Source organism: Mercenaria mercenaria, chromosome 13, assembly GCF_021730395.1.
Source record: "Mercenaria mercenaria strain notata chromosome 13, MADL_Memer_1, whole genome shotgun sequence".
Taxonomy (NCBI): Eukaryota; Metazoa; Mollusca; class Bivalvia; order Venerida; family Veneridae; genus Mercenaria; species Mercenaria mercenaria.
The window spans coordinates 17240040-17266967 of NC_069373.1; the positions used below are offsets into that span (position 1 = coordinate 17240040).

At 36.0% G+C, this 26928-nt stretch overlaps 1 protein-coding gene across 1 annotated transcript in view; it reads right to left on the minus strand.

The window, feature by feature from the left end:
* The window catches only part of LOC123529584 (protein MCM10 homolog), a 45942-nt gene that overhangs the window by 16377 nt on the left and 2637 nt on the right, over positions 1 to 26928 (minus strand). The window contains exons 2-10 of the mRNA XM_053520766.1: positions 25900 to 26006; positions 22110 to 22268; positions 21559 to 21762; positions 19139 to 19378; positions 14000 to 14461; positions 10666 to 10691; positions 2896 to 3023; positions 2381 to 2461; positions 909 to 1004 (exon numbers count right to left, since the gene is read on the minus strand). Of these exons, the coding sequence (XP_053376741.1) occupies positions 909 to 1004; positions 2381 to 2461; positions 2896 to 3023; positions 10666 to 10691; positions 14000 to 14461; positions 19139 to 19378; positions 21559 to 21762; positions 22110 to 22268; positions 25900 to 25906 (1403 nt within the window). The 5' untranslated portion in view covers positions 25907 to 26006. The remainder of the gene's footprint in view (positions 1 to 908; positions 1005 to 2380; positions 2462 to 2895; positions 3024 to 10665; positions 10692 to 13999; positions 14462 to 19138; positions 19379 to 21558; positions 21763 to 22109; positions 22269 to 25899; positions 26007 to 26928) is intronic.

A 26928-nucleotide genomic window follows, 5' to 3' on the forward strand; every position in this document is an offset into this window, starting at 1 on the left:
AAGAAGATTTTTTAAGATTTTCTTATGTAAAATCAAGTGACCCCTGGGCGGGTCAATTTGACCCCGGGGTCATGATTTGAACAAACTTGGTAGAGGTCCACTAGGCAATGCTTCACACCAAATATCTAAGCTCTAGGGCTTCTGGTTTTTGAGAAGAAGATTTTTAAAGTTTTTCCTTTCGGTTGCCATGGCAACCAGTGTTCTGCATGGAATTCAATTCTTTGAACAATTTTGAAAGGGGGCCATCCAAGGAACATCCCTGTGAAGTTTCATCAAAATTGGCCTGTTGGTTTAGGAGGAGATGTTGTTTAAAGGAAAGTGTGGACGGACGTACAACGGACGGACGTACAACGGACGGACGGACGGACGGACGCCGGACGGTGAGCGATCACAATACCTCACCCTGAGCACTTTGTGCTCAGGTGAGCTAACAAAACAAAAATCATGATAAAATCTCAATTTTAACAAGGCAAAAACATCAATACATATTTACTTCATGTTTCATTTTCCTCCACTGTATCTGATTTAGAAAACCTTGTGTATAATTAACAAAGTTAAGGCTTCAAACTTGACCTATATATTTTTTATCTGACATGCAATTTCTGTCCAAAATTCCTAATAAAACCTGCCTGCTGCTAAAATTCGTAATAAAACAGGCTTGCTGGATGAACTTTTAGACTAAACATAGTATTCGTACTTAAAGTTTTGCATTTCTGTTTCTACCTCAAAATATGGATTTTGGTGACGTATTCATACTGCATTCCTTCCGTTTATGTTCTCTGATGAATTTTCAATAGAATCTCTGATCACATATCACAGATCAGCAGCAACTAAATTTTCTTTATCTAAAATTATCTTATCTTGATATCAACTGGTATTATTCCCATCATTCAAGTAGTGTTTGTTACCTTTGTGTTGTATAGGTGTTTCCTCCATAGAAAAAGCAACCTGATCCAGCATTCTTATTTTTCTGTTGAGAAAATGCTTTTGGAGTAACACCAGTGCTGAAAATAGCAGTACAATATATAAACAAGATCTGGTCATAAAATGGCAGATAATTTTCTTATCGTCAAATTATTAACCCTTATTGTGCTGGACACAAATGATTCTGCCTTTGCAACCAGTGTAGATCATGATCAGCCTGCACATCCATGCAGTCTGATCAAGATCTGCACTGTTCGCCATTCAGTCAGATATTTTTTTGTTAACCACCCCTTTTTACAGCTAATGGTACTGTCCAAACTGAAAGATGGAAAAGTTCATGATAGAAATTTAGCAGGGTAAGGGTTAAATTTCGTGGTTTTGACTGGAACAGCTGTTTCATTGGATAGGAATTTGTTGATTACAACTGTTGAAGATTAAATGAATAGTAATTTTAGGTTTGTTGAGATTAAATTTTGTGGCTTCAAACCATGAACATTATCTGAGTTTTTACCACTGAAAGTAGGCATTTCTAGTCTTGTCATTTACTGTGATATTATATATATTCATGAGGGACTATATTTATAGATGTCCTGGTTATGTTAATCAAAATTAAATCTGATGAATAAGCAATTTTTTTTATACATTTTATCTTTTACAAGGCAGTCTGAAAGACAGCTATATCACGCGCCACTGTTATGGATAGTGAAAGGGTTGATGGTACTGGGTGGAAGCAATGACTTTGTTAAGTATATTTTATTGTCCATGTATGAGGAAATCAATGAATTTGAAAATACTTCAAGAAGTTTAGGAGATACAGAGCAGAAACAAAATGGAAGGCTCAAACCTTTAACCTTGAGTTGTGACCTTGACCTTGAGCCAACTTGGCTGACTCATGAGTTCTGCACATCGTCTTGCTGAGGTGAACATTTGACTCGAATATCATGAAATTCCTTTAAGGGTTTTAGGAGATATAGAGCGAAAACGAAATGGAAGGCTCAAACCTTTGACCTTGCGTTGTGACCTTGACTTTGAGTTAATACAGGTGACACGAGCTCTGCGCATCATGACGAGGTGATCATTTGACTAAAGTATCATGAAAATCTTTCAAGGGTTTTAGGAGATACGGAGTGGGCACAAAATGTTACAGACAGACGGAGGGATGGAAGACGAAAGGAGACCATTCCTATAAACACCCCTACCACTTGTGGTAGCGGATTAAAAATAAATGTTCCAACAAAATAGTCTTTTTTTTCTGAATCCACAAAATTTCATTGCCACAAAATCGACTTCACAGTATTAAAAAATTTCAACCAGCATCATTAATAATATTCAAATATTGACATATTTTAAGTGTTTCAATGAAGGCATTTAATGAACAAAAATATATAAACCTTTATGTAAACTATTTAATATTTAAAGTTGAATATATAAGCAATCATCTACTTCAAAGTCTTACCTTGCCTGAAGTTCTGTTCGTTTAGAACTGGATTTCCTGTAGGCCGACTGAACATGGTAGGTACAGAATTCACCTTGCTTCCTATACAAACATAAATATAGCATAGATCCTTCACTGACTTATATTTATAACAGAAGAGCAAACACTTCAATGCCTACAAAACAAATCTATACTCAGGTTTATACACAAATGCCATAATAAATTAACTGCTTGATTATCATGTTGCCAAAAACCCACACCTTCTGCATAAAAACTTTTCAGAAAAATACCAAAATTCCTATAGGTTTCTGCTGTAATTTGCCACCTTACTTTTGTTGTTACTATTTGTTTATCTAATTTACATTTAACACTGCTGCATGTTTTTTTTTTAAGCAAACAAAACTTTGTCTGATTGTACAAGTTATTTCTCAACTTCTGGCAACTTTCAAAGAACATATTCTTTCTTTTTGGTTTCCTATACAAACAAATAAACACTTGGGCCTAAATGATAAAATTTTATCAAGCCCGAAACCTACTTGTTTATAAAAGATGAGCATGGCTGGCCAGCCTTGGTTGTTCCCCGACATCGACCCAGGTCTTTTGAGATTCCCATCATGAGAAGTTGCTGCGGATGATTTATTGTGATGGCAATTTCTGCCTGATTCTGTAACATAATCAAAAAGATGTCAACATTGTGTGACATACATGTATGCGTTTTGAAGAGCTTGATGGAATAAAATCCAAAATGGGGGCTTATAATCTCTGACCTGATGTAAGTCCAAACAATATGTGAATGTCCATTAAATGTGAATGATGTATATCAAGTTCCATCTAAATGGATGGAAAATGAAAAAGTTGTGTACACAAGATACAGATATAAGTGTAATATTCTCAAGTCAAACTAGACCTGTGTCAACTGGACACTTGTGCCCCACCCCCCCTCACCCTCTCTTCAACTTCTATGACACTGGTGCCCCTCTGTCATTGTACATGGTTTCATGTCGCTAGGTGAAATATTCTTTAAAATAACTGCGACATGAACTTTTAAGCACTTTATGTGTATTTTTAACTTAGTCAAGAACCATAACTCTGGTCTGAGTGAAATCACAAACAGAAAACCAGGTGCACAACACATGTTATATAACAATCCTTTAAAATCTTATGACTCTAGGTAAAAACATTTTGATGAACATGTGATACAAACTTTTATGCCTTTAATGCATATTTTCGACTAATCCAGGTCCATAACTGTGGTCTTGCAGAATGAAATCCAAAACAAAACTCAGGTGCAAAAAATCACATGAAGAATAATATTCCTACATGGTTTCATGACTCTGGGTTATATATCTTTAAGGCATATGTAACGCTAACTTTTAAGCACTTTATGTGTATTTTTCACTTGGTCAAGGACCATAATTGTGGTCTGGTTGAGTGCAACACCAACACTGAGAACACCAGGTGCACAATTTCACATGCTGAATAATATTCCTATCATAATCCTAGGTCAAATACTTTTTGAGATGCATGCAACACAAATTTTAGGCCCTTTTATGAATATTTTTGCCGAAGTCAAGGGCCATAACTCTGGTGTGGCCAAGTGAAATCTCAATTAAAACACCAGGTGCACAACTTCACATGCTGAATGACAATCCTGTACAGTTTGATGACTCTGTGTCAAATACTTTTTGAGATACGCATGAAACAAATTCTGGCTGGGCAACTGTGCCTCCCCAAACCCCACCCTTCCTATATTTTCAGGGGAACAAAAAGGTGTGTAACTGAAAAAGTAATAATAAGACATGGAAGTCCTGATAATATATTCACTTGATGCTGATGCCATATACCAAGTTTTATTTGAACTGGCATAAGAGAGTGCAAGACCGTGCAAAGTTTCAAAAAAGCGCTAAAGACGCATTATTTCATACAATTCTTTGGCAACTAACATCTCACTGATTACCTGATTTATAATGTAGGTACTTTGCCGGCCAATTAATTACTTTAATTAAGAACTCCAGTGTGACAGAATAATATTGGCGGTGTTTTTTTCTGTGGGATGTATCGTGGATGTTCTCCGGACCGTTTAGGTAGGGATTGGCCCAATCATCCGGGACGGTTTGCATGCTGTGATGCATGTCGCAAACATCATACCGTTTAATTCTGTCTGTTCAAAATGTAAGATATCTTCTGTTCTATTCTCCTCTGACCTGTGTCTTTGATAGGTCAGTTAATGTTTTATGATATTGTATTTTGTTTCATGTTTTGATCTGCCTACCTTCCAATTTAAAATGCTTGGTATCTTATTACCGTAATGTAATTTTAATTTCTTCTATAATAGTTCAATTCCCATTTTTTATTGAACATTATATAAATGTTTTTATGTAAAGCACTTTTGAACGTATTTTTATATGAAAAGAGTGCTATATAAATGTGGTATATAATAATAATAATAATAACAAGCAGGACAGACAAAATGACAAACAGTTCAAAACTACTGTAAAATCATTTAATTTCGTGGTTTTGGTCAAAACGGAAATTTCGTGGGGATATGAATGTGGATTTCAACTTTTGAACCTAAAATGAATGGGAATTTTACTTGTTCGTTTGGATTAAATTTCATAGATTGTCTCAACCACGAAAATTAGGCCCCCAAGAATTAATTTTTTTCAGTATAGCCCCCCGGGTTTTCAACCCGGGGCAAAAAAAACAATGTTTATATTAAACCAACTTCTGAACATTTTTGCCCAAACAAGACTTTTTTCCATTTCAAAAAATTTTAAAAAAATCTCGAGCCAAATTAAATTTCCTTTTATCTGGCACATTCGAAAATTAAAAAAATGCCCCCTTCTGTTAAATAGTTTTTGGATCTAATTTCTGTTTTTGGGTTATATTGCAATTGAGAGAAGGAAAAGGGGAAGGGTATAAAAACATTAGGTTTTTAAAGAAGGGTAGTCATTTTTTCTATGCTGTACTAAGGATGTCAATTTTATAAAAGATACAATGTGACACCGTAGTTTGGGGTTTTATATCTTACATTAATTCTTGAAAGGTATAAAATTTCAGTGTATTAATCGGGCCTTAATGACATAACAAACATTTTGAAACAGCTAAGTTCCCTTAAACCTATCCCCAATCAAGTCAAAATTTTGTGTTTAAAATTTTCAGCTTTACCCATGTGGATGGATTCAGTAGACCAATAACCACACCCAGGTCATTCCCCAAATGTTTTTTATAAAATTCCAAAAGGGAAAAAATGACGTCTTACACATTTCGAAATCCCAAATTTCCCGATCAGTAAGCTTTACCCTAAAAGATATAAACACACTGTATTTCAGACCGCTCCATTGCCTCAATAGGAAGAACATAAACCTTCTGATTGGAATGGGTACCTGTTATATGTTTTTATTGGGTTCAAGATCAGACTGACACAATTTCATGTAATATGGAGTCTTTCTAGATTTCAATAGTAGAGGAAGACCCCAGGTGCCCATACGGGCATAATTTCTGGCACAAGCAGGCACCTGGGTAGAACCATCAACCTGTGTAAGCCAGCTTGACGGCTTCCTCACATAGAAGAATTCTACATACAAAACAAGGTTTCAAACCCAGTAATGGGGGGCAACGACCTTAACCACTCACCCCGCTGATCCCAAAATTTCAAATCTAGGGGTTGCATTTCAAATCACAGAAAGGGGCAAGACGTAAAGGGTTGCAACTTACTTCAAGTGACAAAAGGGTTGCTAGAATAATCCACTTCTTTTTTCATGGGTAAGTGGGTTTCTATGGTATTTGAACTCTTAATTTGTATGCATCGTTCTTTCTAGTCAAACTGGTTTGTTTTTTGCCTCGCATTTTATTATTTTATAATCTTTTAAATAAATTCAATATAAAAGCATCAGGATACCCTCTTTTTGACCACAAAGTGAATAACACAGAATGCTAACTGTCAGGAATATCGTTACTCTTTTTTTTAACTTCTAAATTCTCAAAGCACCTTAGTTAGAAAACAGCCCTCCAGTCCTAAAAGCATTTCACGACAACTTTTTCATTTTTTTTGTATTTGTTTGTTTTTAACATCTTTTCAACTTTTTTCAATCAATAAATGACAGGGTACTTGTAGCGCACAAAATCCCCAACTTTAAAATGTACCTCACGGAACATCACATCTATAAAATCCCCCAAAACCCAGTAAATTTTTATGACATTGGGCTGCCCAGTAAGACTATCCTTTTATTGTGACCCCAAAGCAAAAAAGCTTTTTTTAACCCTGGAGTGACCCCACAACCTGGCACTGGATAGGCCCTTTTCCACTACACACTGAGACAGTCTTTTTAAAATTTTTCCAAAGTCAGTAACTTAAAAAATGTTGGATAAATCAAAACTGTTTAAGTGGTAGACAACAGCAGCGACTGCCGAGGTCTGTCTTAGAACAACAACACCAGAGTGACCCATTTTTCCCTTCTGTAGATCTGATGTGCCGTTTTAATTATTTTAATTTTTTTTAAAAAGGTTACGCCCTTCCATCTTTCCTAAATACTCCATTGGTACCCTAGGTTTTCGGGGAAAATAAATGATCACATAAAAAATGTAGGGAAACCCATTAATCTTCAGATATTAATTAAATTAGAAAACCAAAGGAAAGGATTTTTGTCTTTTCCAAATCAGGAAAGGATGGTAGTGCTGGTAAAATTATTATTTAGAAATTCTAAAAAAGCATAAATTTTTTTTCATTAAAATCCATCCTCCCGAAAATTTTGGAAATTTTCACATGACAAAATTTTTTGCATTTCCCCACCCCCCAGCCATTTGGAGGTTTTGATTTGCAACAAAACGAAAAAATAGTAGAAAATTTGCGGGTTTTTTCCAAAAAATTCAATAGACCCCAAAATTTTGTAATGTAAAAGTTATTAAAAAAATTTTCTAAAAAGGCCGGCTTTTAATAACTTAATTTTGACTTTCTTTACGCTATGCGAAATTTATGCAAACTGGCTGAAAAAAGCAGGGGAAGACTGAATCAAAAAAAAGACTCAGTCTCTAAGGCTTTTAATTCACTGGCCTTAACTTTAACGAAGGTGATCTTTAGCATTTTATGTTATCTTTTGTAAAAATCTTTCAATAAAGATTAGAAAAAAGTAAAATCAAGTTTTTGCATTTTTTTTCTTTTTTAAATGCCCCTAGCCTTTTGAATTCTGTGCTAGCTGGAAATCTAAAAATGGAAAAGTTGAAACCTGGGAGGGACAGATTTAGGATAGCCAAAAAGGCTAATTACAGAAATGACAAAAATATAGGTAATTTTCATGTTTTTTTGATTAAAAAATAAAAATTTAAAAAATGAATTGCTAAATGAAGAAAATAAAACCAAAAAAAAAAAATTTTTTTTCCCAAATTAAGTAAAAATTTTAACAACACACTCCCTTTTCCAAAAATCATCTTAAAGGGAAGGTTTGTCGTTAATTGCCCTGACCCCCCTCCAGAGTTTACAAGTTCAATCCCATAGTTTTTATGGAGCCATAAAAAATGCCTAAAGGATTTTTTTTTTTTCTTCTTAAATGGGGGGAAGATACCGTTACTTAGAGAAATTTGTCTACAGTGATACAAATAAAGAAGGAAACTAAAAGAATGTAAAATGTAATTACATAAATTTGTCATTATTTTTTTTTTGGCTATTTAAAAGAAAGCCTTTTTCCTGTTGCAAATATTGCGTCTTTTTGTATCCCCTTACAAAGAAATTTAGTTCCAAATTTCCCTGTGTTTTTTTTAATTATTATTTTTAGTTTATACAAATTTTTTAGCCGATTGTGATGAAAGCTTCAAGTTTTTTGGGAAACCCACTCCGGGTCCGCTCCGGGAAAAACCATACTGGTGTCATAATTATGAGGTCATGGTCTGCCCCCGTAGGGCTCAAACCCACCCCCCTGGATGATGGCCGACACCTTACCCCACCGCTCCCCTTGATTTTAGGTTTAATTCACCCCGACCAATATATCATATGGCAACTTTCAGTTAAATGCAAAGAAGACCAGACCCCCTTAAAACTTTATTTCCTCACGGGTGGGCACCTGGTTTAAACCACCTCCCTTCCATAACCAGCGGATGGTTTCCTCACAGCGAGGCCCAACCCAATCGGGGGGGGGAAGTGATTCATTTCGCCCCTTTAACTTTTCAGCCACGGAGGCCTTTTGAATTGTAAAACAGATATTTTTTTCGTTATTCAACGTTAAACATTAAAAACTAGTCATCATACAAAAATGTGTTTTTGAAAAATTAAAAACTAAACATTGCTTTTACTTTTGAACACCTCTTATTTATTCCCAGAAAGGGTCAGTCCCCGATTCTCGCTCCCCCTCCTTTGCATAGTAGATCTTGCAGTATTCATCTTTTACCTTTGTTTTAAAACGTGACAGCCCCCCCTTACTGGGTCAGTGCGGTTTTCTGGAAACTTGCTGAAAGGGTGAATTTTGATAGGTTTTGAGTTTTTTTCTGCAAAGAACACAAGACAATATTATCTCTACTTAATTTTATTACTGTGTGTTTGTTTTTTTTAACTATTTCCCTTTTTTTTTTTTTCCATATGGTTTGTGAGAAAATATCCCGCATTTTGAACAATTTGATTTATGACTAGACTTGAAGACATATCAAAAAATTTAATGCTGAGCACTAAAGTCAAAAGTTTGACATGGCTAAGAGGTCTGAATACTCTATATTGCTGAAAAAATAATTAAAAGTGCCCCCAAAGAACGAAATATGACTTACCTGTCCCCCTTGCCAATTGGGTTTTTTTGAGAACCGAATGTCGAGCTTTGGGGTATGAGCCTTCGTTTTTTTTTGCCGGAATGTCAACTTTTTCATTTTTTTCCCCTTCCCTTTCTTAATTTTTTATTTCCTTCTTAAAAAAAATAGGTAGTCTTAGAATATAAAAGGGTTGACAAAACCCGTCAAAGCCAGAGTCCTCTGGTTTTTCCTCAGACAATTTTGAACTGATCAAAACTTGACAACCAGTCAGAAGACCAGAGTACCTGACAAGTTGTTTCTCAGCACAACTTTGAAACTGATCAAAATTCGACAACGGGCTCAGGATGGAGAACCGATTGGGTTTTTTCCAGCACAATTTGCTGTTGGGAAAATTGAAACCAGTCCTGGCAAGTACCTGACTTGTTTCTCAGCATAATTTTGAAACAGATCGAAACTTGACAACCCGAGTACCTGACTGGTTGTTTCTTGGTGCAATTTTGAAATTGATGAACTTGAACAGTTTTTAAGACAGGTACCAGACGGTTGTTTCTCTCAATTGAATGATCAAATTGAAACCAGTTTCAGACTGGGACCGATGGGTTTTTTCCCGGGCCATTTTAAAAGTCGAAACTTGACAACCAGTTTCAAAAGACTAGAAACCTGATGGTTTTTTCTCGTGCAATTTTGAATGAAAGAAACTTGAACCCGTTTCAAATAGGTACCGACGGGGTTTTCTCGGGGCCCTTTTTAAATTGATAAACTTGCCAACCAGTTTCAAGACTAGGGTACCTCCTGCTGGTTTTTCTCCGTCAATTTTGAAATTTTTTTTTTATGTCTGGCTCATTCAAGACTTTTTTCAAAAATCGGGTCCAATCTGAGCGTGCCAGGGGAAAACAACATAGTGCTTTTGCGACCAGCGGATCCAGACAGCCTGTGCACGCGCGTCTGGTCAGGACCATCTGTTTGCTTTCAAAACCTATTGCAATTAGAGAAACCATTTGCAACAGCATGGATCCTGACCAGCGCCGGATGCGCGGTGGTCTGGATCCATGCGGTCGCAAACCCCCTATGGGTTTTTTTCCCATGGGATGGGTCCTAGTTTTTGTACCTGAAGGAAACTGTTGCTTTTTTCTTTTTTTTTTTCGGGGGTTTTTGCAATTTTTCAACTGTTTTTCAGTTATGAAATGTTGGGCAGTTAACCTAACCCGTATTCCCCGGATTCTGATAGATAAACCCCGTTCTCTTTAAATAACTGCCAATTTTTCCACATGATCTAGATGGAGGGCGAATGACTTTAGACCATATGATCTTTTTTCAAAAGTCATGGAGAACTAGCCCACCTGCAATTGAATTCGGACCCACATCTTACACTGCACTCTCACTACGAACTAAGAGGTGGGCTCAAAAAAGTTTAATTTTTTGCTTTTAAAAGACATTGATTTTAAAGAAAAATGCAATAGATACACCTGTAAACTTTGTTATTTAAACAGATTTCGCATTTAGAAACCGCCATTGCTTTTTGGTGGGTGCCTAACACAGGTTTTCAGTACATGTATTAAGGATTACGTATTACAAACCTCCCGCCCCGTCATCCCAGTCATACCTTTAATCACCCCAAAAAAGTCTTTAATCAACAGGTTTTTGCTTTCTTGTAAAATGAAGGGGTGCACAAAATGTTTGCAACGTTTTTTCTTTCTTTTGGGAAGAAGGGGTTTTTCATCCATAATGACAAACAGAAGCATTTTTAAGAAAGATGGGAAACATTACATCCAGCTTTATAAACAATTCAAATAGCAAAAAAAAAATGGAAAATTTTTATAACCCAATTACTATAGAAAGGGTAAAGTAAAAAACTGAAAAAAACAAGAGGTCGAAACCCCCTTTTCTTTTCAATGGGTGGTGAAAAATGGCCTTGTAAATTTTTTAAAGTTAATTTGAATCAACATTTTTGCATGTATTTTAAATCACAGATAAAATTTTTAAACATTTTATGGGTTTTTGGCGAACTTTTACGTTTTTTGCCTAGACCTGTGAAAGGACCCCTTTTTTAAATTTTTTTATTTTTTTTTTTCATTTCTAAAACTGAAAAAAGCCGAATTAAAGCCCCCTGAAACGGGCCCTTTTTCACATTGTTACAACCAGGAATTTAATGAACGTAACCCAAATTTTTGCCCGTCATAGGTTGTTAGAGGGAAAAAGTTTTTAAGTTGTAATGAAACCAAAGTTTAACCCCAAGACAAAAATTCCTAAAACATAACCTGAAATTCAAAGAAAAGGTTAGGGCAACTTTCTTTTAAAACTTGATGTTTTCGGTGGGCCCCTTGAAAAATTTTTTTAAAAAATCAACAAACATTGAAGCAATTCAAAAAAGGAAAGAATAAAAATTGGGTTTTAAGGGTCAAAGTTTTCCCGTATATAACTAAAAAAGTTTTTGCCCATAAAAAAAAATTTGAAACTTATTTTAAAAATTTAAAGTAAATTTAAATGGGGAAATTTGGGAAAAAGGAAAACCAATTTTAACTGATTTTTTTTTCAATTATTCAAATAAATTTCATTTAGAAACTTTGCAATCTTATTTTTAAAAAAGGATTTGAAGAGTTTTCTTTTTACAAATTAGACTCAGGGAAACCAGACAATTTTTACAATTCTGGGTTTTCTACCCAAATTTTTTAAGACTCTGGACTTAAAAGTTTTTTTGTTTTTTATTAAAACAAACCTTTTTTTCACAATCTTATTGAAGTTTTCAAAAAAATTTATTTATTTGGGGAAAAAATCTTAAGACACACGGAAAACAACTGAATTTTTACTGAAAACCAAAATTGAAGTTTAAATAAAACTGTATATCGAAAACGTATAAAAATCCGAGATTTTCCCACTAAGATAAGTTTTTTTTAACCCCGGGTATTTACCTAAAATTCCAGGTAAATGGGTTTTATAATTTTGAATTGGGTTGAATACAATTTTTAAAACCCCACCCCATTTTTTAAGGGCCCTTTTTTTCACAATAATTTGGCTTTTGTTTTCAAAAACACCCTCCCAAAAAACCCCCACAAAGTTAGAAAGCCAGTCCTCAAAATAAATTTCTTTGTGAAAATCTCAAAACAAGTCAGCAGTTAAAATGTGGTTGGGAAAAACCTTTGGGCCCTACCTTAATTTTTGTAAAGTGATTAAAAAAATTTCTTGCTTTTTTCACACAATTTTCCAAAAAGTTTTTTTCAAAATTTTTTATTTTTCATAATTTGGCTTGCCGGGCCGTTTTTATCACGTTGTCGAAAATTAGCAGATTTATTTTCAAAACTTTGTTTGTGCCTATTTATAACGACAAAATTTTTAAGTTTTAGACCAATAGAAAAAACAAAGACCCAAAACATCAAAAATGATGAAAAAAAGAACTTCCTATTGGGGCAAATGCCCCCGAAGGTGAAGAAAGTAATTTTGTGCAAATAATACATACTTTTTACCTTACTAGGGGGGCGTTTAAAGGGGACACACCCTTTTAAATGGTTTCTTTGGGTTCCCAAAACAAAAAATTGAAAAAGGGGAGGAATACCAGACAAGAAAACACCTTTGAAGGAAAAATGGTTTTGTTTTGTTGGGGTTTTTAAAAGAAAGGGACCCGGGCCTTGGACTAGGGGCCGGGTCTTGTGCTGCAGTCATCTCAATACAGGGTACATTTTTGCCAAGTAATTTTAAAATCCCTTCATCAATGACAGAGTTACGACCCGGACAAGAAACAGACCCTGTTAACTTTTAACCTCTAAGTGTGACCTTGACCATAGAGCTAGGGGTCCGGTTCTTGCGCATGACACATCATCTCATTACAGGGCTTTTCATCCTTATATAACAGAGGCCTGTATAAGGCCACTTCCCAATCCAAAAATATACTATTTTTCCCCAACTGTGGCAGAGATATTTCCCAAAATGCAAGGTAAGATTTCCCAAAATCATGCCAACAGATGGTTAAGATTTTGTTTACATTTTAGTATTTCCAGAGGAAGCGTTTGTTTGGTATTGATTTTTTGTTGCACTATAGCCTAACAGTACAAAGAACAACCAGTGAAACATTACAAGTCTAATCTGTTATGTTCCATGGCTTGGATTTTAGCCAGTGTTTCAGGGGAGATAAATTTAATTCGACTTTGGTGTTTACTTCCAGTTGATTATTTTTCCCAAAATGGACAATTATCGCACATATATTTCCCAATTTAAAAGGCCAAGGCCTCTTCCAAATTTCCTGATGAAAACCCCTGCATTATGGTGAACATTTACAGAGTTATGGACCGGACACGAAACAGACACTTTTAACCTTTGACTTCTAAGTGTGACCTTGACGTTACAGCTAGGGGTATGGGTCTTGTGCAAGACAAGTCCTCTTATTATGGTAAACATTTATGCCAAGTTATTTCAAAATCCCTTCATGGATGGCAGAGTTAAGGACCGGACACGAAACAGACCCTGTTAACCATTGACCTCTAAGTGTGACCTTGACCTTGGAGCTAGGGGTCTGGACATCGATTTATTATGGTAAACATTAATGTAATTTCAAAATCCCTTCATGGATGGCAGAGTTACTCCTCGGACAAGAATTTACATGGACGCACGGACGGACAGTGCGATTTTAATATGCCCACCTTCGGGGGCATAAAAAGAAAATTCAACATTTTAAAGTATAAATTTCAGACTGTAAATGTTGATTTATAAGGACCTTGATCTGATCTAACCCATTCAACATACACTAGCCGGCTGGTGGCAATTGGCTTTGCCTTTGCGACCTGTTCAGACCATGGTCTGCACTGTTCGCTATTCAGTCAACTATTAGTGAACACCCCTTTGAATAAGAAGTGGTACTGCCCAAATTGATGATAGACCAGTCCATTTTAGAAATTTGGCAGGGTAAAGGTTAAAACATACCTTGTTCCATTTTACTTCTTTGCTTCGATTCTGTTTTCTGTTTGACGGTCTCTCTGTCTTTGACTTTAGAAGATGGACTAGTCTTTTCTATTGTTCCACTTGCAATGTCACTAAAATGTCTATCACTGCTACTTTTCTTTCCCTTATCGACTGAGAATGATTTGTGTTTATCTATTTGTTTCTTTAAAGAGTCTAAACTAGACGTCCCTGCAGTTTTCGAGTTTTTATCACAGTCTGCAACAGATTTTGACTGGTTTTTACTGGAATCTAGGCTGCTTTTAGAATGTTTCTTCACAGAATGGGGACTGGTTTTTGATTTCCTTTCCGAATGTGCCTTAGATTTTTTCTCCACTGAATCAGAACTGGATTTTGGCTTTTTCTTGCACGAGCCTGGACTTGATTTGGACTGTTTCAACATTGATTTTAATTCTTTCATTCTTTTTGCCATTGCAGCCATCTCAGCTAAAATAAAAGTGGTAGACTTTTTTAGAATTTCTAACAAGAGGGCCATAATGGCCCTATATCGCTCACCTGTTATCATTGCACTTAAGGACAAGAAGGTCAAAAAATCATAACCAAGATAAATCAAAAGAATTATGAGAAAATTAGTTGAAATTTCTTAAAGTTACTTCAAATAAAATTATTTTCAAATCAGGCCAGTAGTTTCATACAAGAAGTTTTCTGTATAGCCATATGGGAAAATGAGCCCCTCCCCCAGGCGGCCACTTTTTCAATGCATCAAAATTGTTTGAAGGAATTTGGTAGAGGGTCACCCAAGAAACATTTGTGTAAAATTATTTTGAAAACGGACCAGCAGTTTCTGACAAAAAGATTTTCAAAGTTCTATATAGGCATATAGGGAAAATAAGCAAAACCCCTTGGGGGCCATGTTTTCCGCTGAATCAAAATTATTTGAAGGGATATAGTAAAGGGTCACCCAAGGAACACTAGTCTTGTGTAAAATTGTTTTGAAATCAGTTTTCTATATAGCCACAAGTCCAAAGGACAGGAACAACAAAGGAAAGAAATTTAACCAACAAGAGGACCATGATGGTCCTGAATCGCTCACCTCTTCCCACATGACCCAGTTTTGAGTATGACGTCGTTTTTTCTATTATTTGACATAGTAACCTAGTTTTTGAGCTCATGTGACCCAGTTTTGAACTTTACCTAGATATTATCAAGATAAAAATTCTGACCAATTTTCATGAAGATCCATTGAAAAATGGTCTCTAGAGAGGTCACAAGGTTTTTCTATATTTGACCTATTGATCTAGTTTTCGAAGGTACGTGCCCTGTTTTGAACTTTACCTAGATATCATCAAGGTGAACATTCTCACTAATTTTCATGAAAATCTCATGAAAAATATGGCCTCTAGAGAGGTCACAAGGTTTTTCTATTTTTATACCTACTGGCCTAGCTTTTGACAGCACGTGACCCTGTTTTGAACTTTACCTAGATATCATCAAGGTGAACATTCTCACTAATTTCATGAAGATCTCTTGAAAAATATGGCCTCTAGAGAGGTCACAAGGTTTTTCTATTTTTATACCTACTGGCCTAGCTTTTGACCGCACGTGACCCAGTTTCGAAACTGACCTAGATATCATCAAGGTGAACATTCAGATCAATTTTCATGAAGATCCATTGAAAAAATATGGCCTCTAGAGAGGTCAAAAGATTTTAATAATTTTAGACCTACTGACCTAGTTTTTGACCGCAGTTGACCCAGTTTCAAACTTGACCTAGATATCATCAAGGTGAACATTCTGACCAATTTTTATGGAGATCCATTCAAAAGTATGGCCTCTAGAGAGGTCACAAGGTTTTTCTATTTTTAGACCTACTGACCTAGTTTTTGACCGCACATGACCCTGTTTCAAACTTGACCTAGATATCATCAAGATGAACATTCAGACCAACTTTCATACAGATCCCATGAAAAATATGGCCTTTAGAGAGGTCACAAGGTTTTTCTATTATTTGACCTACTGACCTAGTTTTTGATGGCACGTGACCCACTTTCGAACTTGACCTAGATATCATCAAGATGAACATTCAGACCAACTTTCATACAGATCCCATGAAAAATATGGCCTCTAGAGAGGTCACAAGGTTTTTCTGTTATTTGACCTACTGACCTAGTTTTTCAAGACATGTGACCCACTTTCGAACCTGACTAGATATCATCAAGGTGAACATTCTGACCAATTTTCATGAAGATCTCATGAAATATGGCCTCTAGAGAGGTCACAAGGTTTTTTCTATTTTTAGACCTACTGACCTAGTTTTTGACTGCACGTGACCCAGTTTCGAACTTGACCTAGATATCATCAAGATGAACATTCAGACCAACTTTCATACAGATCCCATGAAAAATATGGCCTTTAGAGAGGTCACAAGGTTTTTCTATATTTGACCTACTGACCTAGTTTTTGACGGCACGTGACCAGTTTCGAACATGACCTAGATATCATCAAGGTGAACGTTCTGACCAATTTTCATGAAGATTTTGTGAAATATATGGCCTCTAGAGAGGTCACAAGGTTTTTCTATTTTTAGACCTACTGACCTAGTTTTTGAAGGCACGTGATCCAGTTTTGAACTTGACCTAGATATCATCAAGGTGAACATTCTGACCAATTTTCATGAAGATCTTGTGAAATATATGGCCTCTAGAGAGGTCACAAGGTTTTTCTATTTTTAGACCTACTGACCTAGTTTTTAAAGGCACGTGACCCAGTTTCGAACTTGATCTAGATATCATCAAGGTGAACATTCTGACCAATTTTCATGAAGATCTTGTGAAAAATATGGCCTCTAGAGAGGTCACAAGGTTTTTCTATTTTTAGACCTACTGACCTAGTTTTTGAAGGCACGTGACCCAGTTTCGAACTTGACCTAGATATCATCAAGGTGAACATTCTGACCAATTTCCATGAAGATCTTGTGAAATATATGGCCTCTAGAGAGGTCACAAGGTTTTTCTATTTTTAGACCTACTGACCTAGTTTTTGATGGCACGTGACCCAGTTTCGAACTTGACCTAGATATCATCAAGATGAACATTCTGACCAACTTTCATAAAGATCCCATAAAAAATGTGACCTCTAGAGTGGTCACAAGCAAAAGTTTACGGACGCACGGACGCACGGACGCACGACGGACGACGGACACCGCGCGATCACAAAAGCTCACCTTGTCACTTTGTGACAGGTGAGCTAAAAAGAAAAAAAAATTCTTACAAGGTACAGGTATGTCAAAATACACCTACAAATTGGAGGTACCATCCGTGTTGTACCACAGAAAAGTGGTCTCGGTTTTTCCCTACGGCCAATAATAAAAGAGTTACTAAATAAGCTATTTATAGTAATATAAAAGGGAAGTAATTAAAAAAAAAATTATTGTAATAGAACAAAAGAAGGATCTGCCAAATAAAAACAAGAGCACTGCAACGCAACGCGAATGCAGAGCAATATACACACAAAACAAAGTTATATGACCTTTGACCTCTAAGTGTGACCTTGACCTTGATGTGAGCCATCCGAAACATGCGCTCTGCACGTCGTTTCAATGAGGTGAACATTTGTGTCAGGTTTCTTTGAAATCCATCAAGGGGTTCAAGAGTTACAGAGCGGAAGGGAAATTGCTAACCAACAGACAGAAAGACAGACGGACACCGAGGCGATAACATAATACGTCCCTTCGAGCGTATAAAAAGGAATCGAGATCTTATGGTGATACAAGTTGTGTGCAAGTTTGGTTAAAATCAAATCATAAATGAAGCTGCTATTGTGCAGACAAGGTCAAAATAGCTAATTTTGGCCCTTTCAGGGGCCATAACTCTGGAACCCATTATGGGATCTGGCCGGTTCAAGAAAAGAACCGAGATCTTATGGTGACACAGGTTTTGTGCAAGTTTGATTAAATTCAAATCATAAATGAAGCTGCTATTGTGCAGACAAGGTCAAAATAGCTAATTCTGGCCCTTTCAGGGGCCATCACTCTGAAACCCATAATGGAATCTCGCCAGTTCAAGAAAGGAACCAAGATCTTATGGTGATACAAGTTGTGTGCAACTTTGGTTAAAATAAAATCATAAATGAAGCCGCTATTGTGCAGACAAGGTCAAAATAGCTAATTCTGACCCTTTCAGGGGCCATAACTCTGGAACCCATAAAGGAATCTGGCTGTTTCAAGAAAGGAACCGAGATCTTATGGTGATACAAGTTTTGTGCAAGTTCGGTAAAAATCAAATCATAAATAAAGCTGCTATTGTGCAGACAAGGTCAAAATAACTAATTTTGGCCCTTTCAGGGGCCATAACTCTGGAACCCATAATGGGATCTGGCCAGTTCAAGAAAGGAACTGTGATCTTATGGTGATACAAGTTGTGTGCAAGTTTGGTTAAAATAAAATCATAAATGAAACCACTATCGTGCAGACAAGAAATTGTTGACGCACGGATGGACGACGGACGAAGGGTGATCACAAAAGCTCACATTGTCACTATGTGACAGGTATAGTGACAGGTGAGCTAATAACCTAAGTATAACACCTTGGTGACCTTGACCTTGGGTATAATGGGCTCAGCCCCTACACATACTTTGTTTGTATACTGGACAAAGTTTATGTGATTTACAGCAAGATATAAGCAATAGTAACAAAGATATGACAGAAAAACAAAGGTTGCCGAAAAACTTTAACCTTAAAAATAACCTAAGTATAACACCTTGGTGACCTTGACCTTGGGTATAATTGGCTCAGCCCCTACACATACTTTGTTTGTATACTGGACAATGTTTGTGAAGTTACAGTAAGATATAAGCAATAGTAACAAAGAGATGACAGAAAAACAAAGGTTGCCAAAAAACTTTAACCTTAAAAATGATCTAAGTATAACACCTTGGTGACCTTGACCTTGGGTATAATGGGCTCAGCCCCTACACTTACTTTGTTTGTATACTGGACAATGTTTATGTGAAGTTACAGTAAGATATAAGCAATAGTAACAAAGATATGACAGATAAACAAAGGTTGTCGAAAAACTTTAACCAAGAAAGGTCACGCCAACACCAACGCCAGAGTAGAATAGCCCCCCTATTCTCCGAATAGTGGAGCTAAAAAGGCATTCCTACCTTCAATAAGCTCATGAGCCTTCAGTTCGGACTCACTGTCACTTTCCTCCTTATCTGTATCATTTTCACCATCAGATCCCCTGTTTACCTCCCCTGACACATCTTCATTTTCATCATCCCAAGACTGTGCCTCAATGTCATCTGCAGACGCAGACCGGTTTGCTGATTTTGTTTGAATGGTTCCTGCATTCTGTGAGTCCAACATACTTTCAAGTTCTCTGAAGTCCCCTTCCTCAAAATCTACAAGTAGGGTACAATTAAACAAGAAGTTTTACTGCAGACAAAGAATAGCTGTAGTCTCCAACTTATGCTGATATAACAGCGATTTACCCTATTCAACCCTGTTTAATCAAGGGAAACAACCTATATTTTACTCTTCTATAAATCGTAAACTGTTGGCTTCATACACTTTTGTTATTTAAATGCAGTTATTCTAAAGCTCTGGCACCGTGATTTATCTGTGAATAATACTACCAACAGTTTTTTAATTGGGTTTACTTTCACACCTACACTATAGGTAGTATGGAAACTCCCCAGCTTTTGATGGTGGTACCCATCCAGGCGTAATTTCATCACAATTGGGCACCTGGATAGAATCACTGCTCTTCCATAAGCAAGCTGAATGGTAACCTCACGTGGAAGAATTCTACTTCCCAAGGTTTCCAACCCCCATCAGTGAGGGGCAAGAGAACTGAAGCCAGAAACCCTAACCACTTGGTCATGGAGGCCCCACTTTCAATAGAGATGAAACAATTATGCTATTAACATTTCTCCAATTTCTGTATTTCTTGTATTTCTAAACATCAGCAGGGGACTTCTAAAAAGTCTTTCTTTTAAGAACTTTTTATAAATTTACACATTCATTCATGAATGTTGTTTAAGAAATAATAAACAGTCGAATATCGTTACCTCGATATCGGTTAGCTCAATACTCCGGCTAGCACGATGTGTTTTGGTCAGTCCCGATTTTTCTCTATACATTTCAATGGTATTATTACCAATATTCGGTACTATTAGCACAATATTTTGTTTAGCTCGATGGGATTTTTCATTCCGGTCAACTTACCTGTACTGTTTTTACACCTGTTTTCGTCGATATCACAGCTCGTCATAAAATATCCATTGTATTTGTAAGGTGTGAAAAACAACTATTGTTGTCCGTTGCTGTATAAATTATAAACAGGTTAATTTGTGTGTTTGTTATTTAATCTTTATGCCAATTTAAATGTTTGCAAGTTTGCATTTAATTCCCAATAATTAGTCTAAAACAGCGTGCAAGCGGACAAGCTGTTTTCCAATATAACAATTAATTTGAACGAATCTTTTTCTGTTTGACTGAGTAAAAATCTGCCATTTTTGATTAACAATATGCGTACATTGAATTAAGATATTTTATTTGTCAATAAAATTAAGATCATATTTACGTTTTATATTATTTCTTTCCCCTTTTAAACCCTCTACAAGAAGCATTGGATGTAATGACAATATATACGTCCTACACAGATACAAAATGTAGTCATAGATAGACGATATAATATTATGTCGAACTTCGGATACGTCAATGCAATTTTTGCAGCCCCTTGAATATTGAGGTAACGATATTTTACTGTATTCCAAACAGTGGTTTGTCGGTGATATAAAAACGCACATCTGAACAACAAACGATTTTATTCAAGAGCCAATCACTGTTCAAGATATATTCATTTGATTCTAACACATGGATTTTTTATATACATCCTTGACCGCATCCACCAAATATTAATTTTGCCCATTTTGTGTGTGTTTCTTTTCCTGCGTGCCGCTATGATGTTTGAAGCTATGACATATTAATAAATGTGTCACACAAATGGTGCATTGTTGAATAATAGCACACAATTTCAAGTCTTCTTTGTTTAGTAGGAAAACAAACTGGGTCGTGTTAGAATTGATATTATATCATTTATGGTAAGTCATCCTTTATCCAAAGGTGTAAGCCAGGCCTTTCACTTATCAGTGAACCCTCACCCACCTCCCCCCCCCCACCCCCCCCCCATCCTAGAATCTCACATCTCTTACGCAGATGTGTGGCTGCCATGCACATGAACATTCATCATCAAATATGGTCAGAACATAAAAAACTTGCTATGAAAACATACCTCTTCTCCATAAAGTTAAGGGAAATAATCTACTTTATTTGTACCAGTAATTTCTTTTGGACAAAAGCAAAAAAAAATGTGACATTGTCATCTATTCATCACAGGCAATAATCCTAGGAAGTTTAGCATCTGTTGGCCCAGCATTCTCTAGATATTATCTACTGCCCATAATATGAACAATATACCACCATTGCCTTTAAAGGGGTGGGGGGGGGAGGCATAAAAAGAGTTCTTATTGCACATTTGCTAAATCACTTGACACTGGACGAATCACACATTAGTTACCTTCAAACTCCATTTCATTATCTGTAAGGTTATATTCAGCAGCATCTTTGCTTTCAATATTTGAAGTAGCTTCCTCAGGTTCAATGGGTTTGTTTTTCTTGGTTACTAATGCATCATTCTTAACATCATCGTAATCTTCTTCATCATCATCAGAGGCTTGCAGAAAAGCTTCTATTTCATCAAGATCACATTCATCATCTACATCTGAAGTAAGTATATCAATAATCTAGGTAAAACTTAAATAAGCATTTTACTCTTTAGATTTTTATTAAACCATCCATATATACACAGATTCTGCATTTTTCACATACACACTACATATTCTGTTTAATATGGAACTCAATTTGTAGACCAGTCTAGAAAAGCAAGCATCTGGTTGGTTGTTTCTGAGAATGATCACTAAACTGACCAATGGTAAGGTTGCATTCTTCGACTGGATGCAAGATATTTTTAACACACTTAAACAAATTTTGGGAGCAAATAAACAACCCTTTTTGAAAGATATGACTACAATATTTCAAATATCCAAAATAGCATAGGCAATTTCTAACCATTTTTACTGTCCACAGCAGGTTCACCTTTAATGCTGTCAGCTGGAGCAGATTTTGCCAAGTCCTCGACAACATCTTTGGTACAAGCTTGTTCCTCAGTGCCTTCCTCAGCATCTGACGCTTCTAGAAATGCAGTCAGTTCCTCTAGATCACACTCATCTAAAACAAGCACATGACATTAATTAGTTAGATGTACTTATTATATTCGATAAAAGCTGCAATTAATATCAACAGAATGGTTGAACTCATTATGGTGGCTCCTTTACACATAAAAGGTGCCGAATTTCTGCAACTTACTACTCCGAACTTGGCACAGTATAACTCAATTTGCATGATATCATGATGCCCACTTTTTTAAAATCATATTTCTGTCAACACTCTCCTCATGTCAACTAAAATACTTGAAACACAAGATAATCTGTTTGATTAAGTCATTCCTGAACAAATTTCTTGCACAATGCAACATTTTCATTGAGAATACTACATTTACCAAAATCGAGGGACGTTAACATTTTCCTTTTATGTTCTATGACTCTTAGTTCAAACACCTCTAGAGACACATGCAACACAAACTTTTAGGCCTTATAATTTTTAAAGCATACTTTTTAAGACAAGGGCCATAACTCTTGTCTCAATGAATGAAATCCTTAACAAAACCAAAAGTGTATAACTTCACATGCTTAATAACAACCCTAAGTTTGATAAATCTAGGTCAAATACATTTTGAGATGCTAGATAGACAAACTGTCAGACAAAAACAAATCAAGGTAAATTTTTCGAGATACAAAAACACCTTCAGTAAGACTGAATGACACCTTAAATGATTACAAGAGCTCGTAGAACACGAAATGCCCCCCTTGATGCATTCAGTAATCGCACAAGGAACAGAAATTGTTTGGTCGCTGTACAAAAAACTAAGTTCTACTGTTCAGGGTCAATGTGACCTTGACCTAAAAATTGACCTACTGACCTCAAAAATCAATAGAGGCCATCTGCTGATCACGATCAACCTTCCTATCAAATTTCATGATCCTAGGCCCAAGCGTTCTCAAGTTATCGTCCAGAAACGGTTTAACAGTTATGGTCCGGGTCACTTTTACTTTTGACCTACTGACCTCAGAATCAATAGTGGTCATCTGCTGGTTATGATCAACCTCCCTATCAACTTTCATTACCCTAAGCCAAAGTGTCCTTGAGTTATCATACGGAAACCGTTTAACTGTTTCGGGTCATTGTGACCTTGATCTTTGACCTACTGACCTCAAAATCAATAGGGGTCATCTGCTGGTTATGATCAACCTCCCTATCAACTTTCATTACCCTAAGCCCAAGTGTTCTTGAGTTATCATCCGGAAACCGTTTAACTGTTTCGGGTCACTCTGACCATGACCTTTGACCTACTGATCTCAAAATCAATAGGGGTCATCTGCTGGTTATGAACAACCTCCCTATCAACTTTCGTGATCCTAGGTCCAAGTGTTCTTGAGTTATCATCCGGAAACGGATTGGTCTACATACCGACTGACCAACCAACATCTGCAGAACAATATACCCCTCCTTCGAAGGGAGGCATAACAAGAGCTGTCTGATGACAGCTCGCTCGACTTTTCGAAGAATTGATTGAAGAATGGTGTCAAAATATTTCCACGGATATTCAGACAAAAGAAATAAACAGATTAGACAAACAATGTTCCTGTATTACTTTGATTTCGATAAGTCTTGCACTAAATGGCAATATATGAGCCAATTTCAAAGTCCAAAAAGGGCCATAATTCAGTCAAAATAGTTATGTACTCTTGCCTACAGATGGAAATCATAATGATAAACAAGTGTTCAAAGTTTAAAAGCCATATGTCAAATAGTTTTGACAAAACATGGACTTGTATGGAAACAGAACCAATTTCAAAGTCCAAAATGGGCCATAATTCAGCCAAAATAGATGACAGAGTTATGTTCTCTTTCCTGAGGATAGAGACTATTATACTAAACAAGTGATAAAAGTTTCAAAGCCATATGTCAAACACTTTACAAAAAATATGAACTGGTACGAAAAACTTAACCAAGATTTCTCAGTCAAAAAGGGCCATAAATCAGCCAAAATCCTTGATGGAGTTATGTACTCTTGCCTATAACTGGACATGGTGATGGTAAACAGATGTTGAAAGTTTCAAAGCTTTATCTCAAAAGACTTTGTCAAAATATGAACTGGTACGAAATATTAACCCAGATTTCTAAGTCAAAAAGGGCCATAATTCAGCCAAAATCCTTGATGGAGTTATGTACTATTGCCTATAACTGGACATGGTGATGGTGACCAAGTGTTGAAAGTTTCAAAGCTTTATCTCAAAAGACTTTGTCAAAATATGAACTGGTACAAAAAACTTAACCATGATTTCTAAGTCAAAAGGGGCCATAATTCAGTCAAAATCCTTGATTGAGTTATGTGCTCTTGCCTATAACTGGACATTGTGATGGTAAACAAGTGTTGAAAGTTTCAAAGCTTTATCTCAAAAGACTTTGTCAAGATGTGGACTGGTATGAAATATTAACCCAGATTTCTAAGTCAAAAAGGGCCGTAATTCAGCCAAAATCCTTGATGGAGTTATGTGCTCTTGCCTATAACTGGACATGGTGATGGTAAACAAGTGTTGAAAGTTTCAAAGCCTTTGTCAAAATATGAACTGGTACGAAAAACTTAACCATGATTTCTAAGTCAAAAGGGGCCATAATTCAGCCAAAATCCTTGATGGAGTTATGTGCTCTTGCCTATAACTGGCCATAATGATGGTAAACAAGTGTTGAAAGTTTCAAAGCTTTATCTCAAAAGACTTTGTCAAAATGTGGACTGGTACGAAAAACTTAACCCAAGGTGTGACGCCGACGCCGTGTTGAGTAGGATAGCTCTACTTATTCTTAGAATAGTCGAGCTAAAAATGTTGAGTGAAGTATGTGAATAAACCAGAGCTCCAGATAAGATGCGTATTTGCGTAAATACGTTTTGAAATTTACAAAAAACGCATTTAAAATCAAACCTACGCGTACTGATACGCATTGAAAAAACGGGATACGTATTTTACTCGATTTAAGTGTGTAATCCAATTTTATCGTAAATCAAGCACATCCTTTTTGTAATCGAGTACAACAAACAAAATGGTGTCTCATAAAAAAGCAAACGCAAACGATATCTTAAAATAATGCCATTTTCTTCTTCAAGTTTATTAGTGTGTGACAGGAGATGACTCGGACAATGCCTAACGCTAAGCATGTGATCTATGATATATAATGGGTAACTGTTGAAAAAGCCGAAGCACATACATGTTGGTGTTTTCTGAAAAAAACATTGACAGTCAAAGTATCACTGGCTGTAGATATATCGCAGTGGTCAGTAACTGAAATTAAGATGTAATGTATGCAGTAAACTAAATGTTGAATGAAGGCTCAAAAATATTCAGGAAAACAGCATTGGTCAACAAAGGCACTTCAGCGGAGCATATGAATATCAGAAAATTATAAATACAAACAGTTATTATTATTACCCTTTTTAATGATTTCGAATTCTGAAAAACCATTTAGAATTCTAAAATACCCTTTTGAAAAAACATCTAGGAGTAAAATACCATTTGAAAAAAAAACTAGGGGGTAAAATACCCTTTAACCTAAAATCTTATCTGGAGCTCTGATAAACAATGGCGAACCATATGTATATTCTACAAATCCTCAGAAACATCATGCATGTATTAAAAGGATGATTAGCTAACTTACTAATGAAATGAAAATATAAACTTCTTACCAGACATCTCGATTTCTCTACTTAGTCCGGAAATTCGTAGTAAAATGATCAACAATTTATACCACAGAACTGCATATAGACCATCTCTCCAGAAAAGACTTGTACACCTAGATAATATGAAATAAGATAAAATAAGATTTATTTTGAGTTTGCAAGACAAAATACAACTAAGACTTATAAGCTCTGAATAGTTATGATAACTGACATTATCAATTAAGTAATATTTACTTGTTTCAAGTCTTTAAGAATAGCCCTAGCCTGTCCAAGTTCAACTGCTATGTTTGAAGTTGTAAGATTTGCTCCATGTGTTACAGTGACATTAAGATCTTGACAAACAGCTTTCAAAGCACAAAGTTTAGGGGAAACCCATCTCATAGATTTACTTTCAAAGTGCATGAGAATGTCTCCCTCTGGAACCGAAGCAAGATTTTTATGTTCTTCTCTTCCCTTAGGAGAGTATGAGTAAAATTTGCAAATTTTTTTAAGTGTCTTCAAATTTCTTCAGATATCCAACCTCCTTAACAACATCTCAAACTCCCAAGCCCAGTTTAAGGGTCACACTATGAGTTACTAAATCGTTACTGTCAACTGCATCAAATTAACTTCTGGCAACACCACCCTTTGTCCCTAAATTTGCCACAGCCTCATCTAAATTCACACACACTAGCTTTGCACCCGACTCCTGGTTGGAAAGTTTATCTGTGTCAATGCCACATTTCAGTACTTCCCTCTTAATAATAATAGCCTCTGCAGGGTTTTTTCTAGCTAATTTAGGAGACAGCCTATACCCCCAAAATTGGGAATTTTGACGTGTAAATGTTCCAAATTGGGAAATATTTAGTTCAATAGGATATAGTAAGGATGTGTTTAAGCACTTTCTCATACACTTGTTTCACTTTGTACAACCTCTTTAACATACTTCTATTACAAAATTGTCCATAATTTGATCAATATTTGTGCAATTTTGATGGTAATTTTTTCAGAATGTAGACTGGGAATTTTTGCACACATTTTGGGAAAAAACATACT